The 1,177-nt window shown below is 34.2% G+C and overlaps 1 protein-coding gene across 1 annotated transcript in view; it reads left to right on the forward strand.

The window, feature by feature from the left end:
• The window catches only part of LOC108751280, a 39,830-nt gene that overhangs the window by 959 nt on the left and 37,694 nt on the right, over positions 1-1,177 (forward strand). The window contains exon 2 of the mRNA XM_018491371.1: positions 38-185. Coding sequence (XP_018346873.1) covers positions 38-185 — 148 coding nt within the window. The remainder of the gene's footprint in view (positions 1-37; positions 186-1,177) is intronic.

The raw sequence follows: 1,177 nt of genomic DNA on the forward strand, positions 1-1,177 counted from the left end.
GTTCTTCTACTGAAAAATTAAGTTTTTTTGGCTTAAGTGCTTTCTCTCTGGGGCCAGAGATACAGAGTAGGAAAAGGAGGAGAGGTACAGGGAGAAGGGATCGATAAAGAGAAAGAGAAACAGAGAAAGGACGAAGTCCGCGAGGCTTCCACCACGTGTCCCTCATTCTTCTCGATTGTACACGCGTAAGAATAATTTTCTCTATTAAAAGTGCACGCACGATCCTTCCAACGTGCCCTATCTATCACGGAGGCTGGAGAGTGACTCCGTTTGGATGTCGTCTTTGCACGATACGTTCCGGCCCATCGATGGTTATCGCACGAGTTTGAGATCGATTTAATTCTTAAACTATTAGACGATTTCTTATCAAAGTCCACTTGCTTGAATTATTTGAATCGTTGCTTCGACGCAGCATTACTTTCAGTCAGTTAAATGATACTCTTTTGCATTACAAAAGAGAAAGAAATGAAAATTACCTTGGAGACTTGACACAGAAAAATTGCAAGACGCATAAATAACAATAATAAAATAAAACAATAAAGTATCACAATCAAGAACAAAAATCTGGAATAAATCTAATTTTCAAAATAATAACTTAAATATTCAAAAATATTTAATGAAATAACAAAAGGAAATTATACGCGTTCCTTGTATCTCATAAAAGTTTTCATAAATATAAACTTTACTTTAGTGCTGTTAGTCTAGTTGCCTTCTTACTTATACAAGATAATATTTTTAGAGTGCGACATTGATCATTTATTATGTGTCAGATCTTCCGTTTTGTATTCTCAAAGATATTTTATTCTTTTGAATACAAAACAATATCTAGAACGCGTTACATCAGTGGGTCGGTTGGCGTTAAATCCTTTCAATTCTGGATTAATAATTTCGGTATGACATAAACGTGACCAATCCATTTTATAACCCTTTATATGTAATATGAAATCGGTAGTATTGATGGTGGTCCATCAATGAATTAATGTTTAATATTATCGACAATTTAATGCATGTTTCGTATGTTAATACGATAGATTCTCTGTTTAGTTATTACTATTTATGAATATATGGTATCTTTAACGTCATATTATATTTTTTCGAGTACAGTAGAAGAGAAAGTGTGTGTGTGTGTGTGTGTGTGTGTGTGTGTGTGTGTGTGTGTGTGTGTGTGTGTGTGTGT

Source organism: Trachymyrmex septentrionalis, unplaced genomic scaffold, assembly GCF_001594115.1.
Source record: "Trachymyrmex septentrionalis isolate Tsep2-gDNA-1 unplaced genomic scaffold, Tsep1.0 scaffold43, whole genome shotgun sequence".
Taxonomy (NCBI): domain Eukaryota; kingdom Metazoa; phylum Arthropoda; class Insecta; order Hymenoptera; family Formicidae; genus Trachymyrmex; species Trachymyrmex septentrionalis.